Here is a 3199-nt window from a genome sequence, read left to right as displayed (position 1 = left end):
AACCTCGTTCAAAAATAATTAAAAGGCATACAATCAACTGTACTTACGAAACTGTATACATTAATTCTAAATTCACAATGGAGAAGCTCTGTGTGTTTCTGCTCACCATTGCATGCTTCCTCAGCAACAATTCATGTGAGATATCATTGCCTCTTTTTTTTTTTTTTTGATTAAGACCTAAGAAGAAGTTCAATCCCAGTCAATTATTCAGTATAGCGTTTTGGAGTATTGTGTACTAAATATGTTGTACTAATGTATTATACTGTTTCGATCAAAGGTGTACGAGGAATCGGTGTGAACTATGGGTTTCTAGGAGACAATCTCCCAACACCAGCTAACGTTGTTGCTCTACTGAAATCAAGAAATATTAACAAAATCAGAATTTTTGAACCGAGAGCGGACGTTCTGACTGCGTTAGGGGGTTCGGGAATAGAAGTTATACTTGGTGTTCGGAATGAAAATCTTCAAGAACTTGCCTCCGATGCAACCGCCGCTGCCCGATGGGTGAACACCAATGTTACGCCGTATAAATCTTCGGTAAACTTCACATGCATAACAGCAGGAAATGAAGTGATTCCAGGAACATTAGCAGGAAATGTACTAGGTGCAATGCAAAACCTAGATGCTGCCCTAAATGCAGCTAACAGTCCCATACCAGTTAGTACAGCAGTTTCAATGCAAATTCTGGCCACATCATTTCCTCCATCGAACGGAAAATTTTCAGATGAAGTAACACCTGTAATGCAAGGTATTACAGGGTTTTTAGCAGCAAAAAAATTCCCTCTTTTACTCAATGCATATCCATTCTTTGCACGTACGGGAGATCCCACTAATGTACCGTTGGACTATGCTCTTTTTGCCGGCAATCCAATCGGAATAAATGACGGTTCGCTCCACTATGTGAACCTGTTCGATGCCATGGTCGATTCGGTGTATTCTGCATTGGAGAAGGTTGGAGGGTCGACGGTCGACATGGTCATATCGGAAACTGGGTGGCCGAGTGCCGGAAACACTGATGCGACCGTGGAGAATGCACAAACTTATGTAAACAATTTGATTTCTCATGTGACATCTGGAAACGGAACGCCTAGGAGACCTGGAAAAGCATTAGAGACTTACATTTTTGCACTGTTCAATGAAAATCTAAAGCCTGCTGGGGTTGAGATGAATTTCGGTCTATATCATCCCGACATGACTGAAGTTTATCACGTCAATTTTCCGGCCTAGGAATGGTTACTGCAAGCAGCTTTGCTTAGACGAGGAAGAAGAAAAGACTTTATTTAGAGTTTCATGGTAGATTAGTTTAATAAATGCATTTTGACACTCATTTAGATGTATACATAAATCACTTTAGCCAAAAGCATGGCACGGAATCACTTGTCACTAGTTAAATTACAAGGTTACCTATTCAAAAGTTAGAATCATTTTAATATCAAGTCTTTTGAATTAAATGGTTTATTGAAATTCCAAACGGGTTTATTCTAATTACAACATGAAACGTTATTTGTTGTATAGAATGTCACACTGATAAATTACAACACTTAGCCCCCGTTTGATCCCCATTACATGAAAATGAAAATGGGGGGAATAGTATTTTTCAGAAAAATGAGTGGTTGAAAAAGAAGGAAAAATTTTCGATTTACGTATAATATTATTTTATGGGAGATTGTGTGGTTGAAAATAAAAAAGAGAAAAATGTAATATAATGTAATTGAATTTAATGGGGATCAAACGGGGTTTTATATTTGTTACAATATCTTTTACGTGATCATTCACAAGGTGAGCCAATTGTTATAGTTATTACCTCAAAACTTTGAAACTTTTAATGAATATCTATAATATATTAATCCCCACATTTGGCTCCCAGTAATTTCTATTTCATCATATTTCATTTTTATCTCTCCTATTTTTAACCATACAATTTTTCATAAAATAATATTACGCATAAATCATAAACTTTTCTTTCTTTTTGAATCACTTATTCTTTAAAAAAATACTATTCTACCCATTTTTATTTTCACAAAAAGATGAGCCAAAAAGGGGCTAAATATCATATCAAGTGAGTATTATTTTTTAAACAATCATTACTTTACTATAATTCAATTATTTTAATAATATTTTACTTTTCATTTTTTAATATGTACTTAATTTATTTAACCATTTAATTATCATCAATATACATATACATTTGAAAATTTTATTTCACGTGTACTTTCATTAATACATTAATTATCTATTATTAATTCCCAATTAATTAACATTCACATTCATCTTCATTAATGCATTTAAGTGTTATTAATTCTAATTATAAATTAATTAAAATTTTACATTCAAGAATGCATTTCATAATTCACGCCCATATATGCCAATTAACATTCAGTTTTACTTAATTGAAAATTAAATAAATAATTTAACATTCATTATCACGTATATATTTCTTGATATTAATTCTAAATTAATTAACATTGACGCACATTCAGATGCTACTTTTTAAAAATGACTTTCCAACCTCAGAATTCCAGAGACAGATGAAACAGTCCACATTTAGATTTACATCCCGATTACGGATTTTAAGAAGCAAGCATTCATAGGAAGACTTGAATTAGCCTCGACTCTTAACATTCTCCCACTGCAATGAGGATTAAGATTTCATAACCGTCTCAGAAAAGGATGGCCCGGAACTGCCTATGCTGCTGAAATGTTTCTTTGACTGCGAGTTCCAGAAATTCTTAGTACTTATCGGTTCTTAAAAAAAAACACCTGCACGCTAGAAAGCGAGGGGATGAAGAGTTGTTAATACATAGATACTAAAATCAAATGACAATGAGTGGACATACAACTTAAATCCTGTTTTTCCATCTCAACATGCTCAATAACACTGGTAGCAAGGCCAAAACACAAGGCAACAGAAGACATTCCGCACTATAACTCTCAGTCAAGAACTGGTGGTTACATCTAAACCAATAAGCATAATTTGGAACATAAAGTCACGTAAAATTGTGAAAAACATAAAAGAAACAAAACCTCAACACATCGACATTGCAGTAAGTGTAAAATATAAACATCAAAAAAATTTGAAATATGAGTGACCTATGGTTAATATAGCTTCTTTTTCTTTTTTTTTTGGCCCTTTTGACTGGTTAGTTTGGGCAAGGTTTATTTTACTCCTCTTGAGGCAATTTTTCCTAGGTGAATAAAC

At 33.7% G+C, this 3199-nt stretch overlaps 2 protein-coding genes across 2 annotated transcripts in view; one reads left to right on the top strand and one right to left on the bottom strand.

Moving 5' to 3' along the window:
* Positions 1 to 218: 218 nt before the first annotated feature.
* On the top strand, positions 219 to 1275 carry LOC111373616 (putative glucan endo-1,3-beta-glucosidase GVI). The gene has a single exon (XM_022996169.1). It carries the CDS (start codon positions 253 to 255, stop codon positions 1225 to 1227), a length of 975 nt encoding a protein of 324 aa, XP_022851937.1. The 5' UTR covers positions 219 to 252; the 3' UTR covers positions 1228 to 1275.
* A 1122-nt stretch (positions 1276 to 2397) lies between these two features.
* Positions 2398 to 3199, bottom strand: part of LOC111373625 — a 7329-nt gene continuing 6527 nt past the window's right edge. The window contains exon 8 of the mRNA XM_022996178.1: positions 2398 to 2760. The gene's annotated coding sequence lies outside the window, so the exon portion shown is untranslated. The remainder of the gene's footprint in view (positions 2761 to 3199) is intronic.

The sequence above is a fragment of the Olea europaea genome, unplaced genomic scaffold, assembly GCF_002742605.1.
Source record: "Olea europaea var. sylvestris unplaced genomic scaffold, O_europaea_v1 scaffold1148, whole genome shotgun sequence".
NCBI lineage: Eukaryota > Viridiplantae > Streptophyta > Magnoliopsida > Lamiales > Oleaceae > Olea > Olea europaea.
This window is presented reverse-complemented; position numbering and strand designations above follow the sequence as displayed.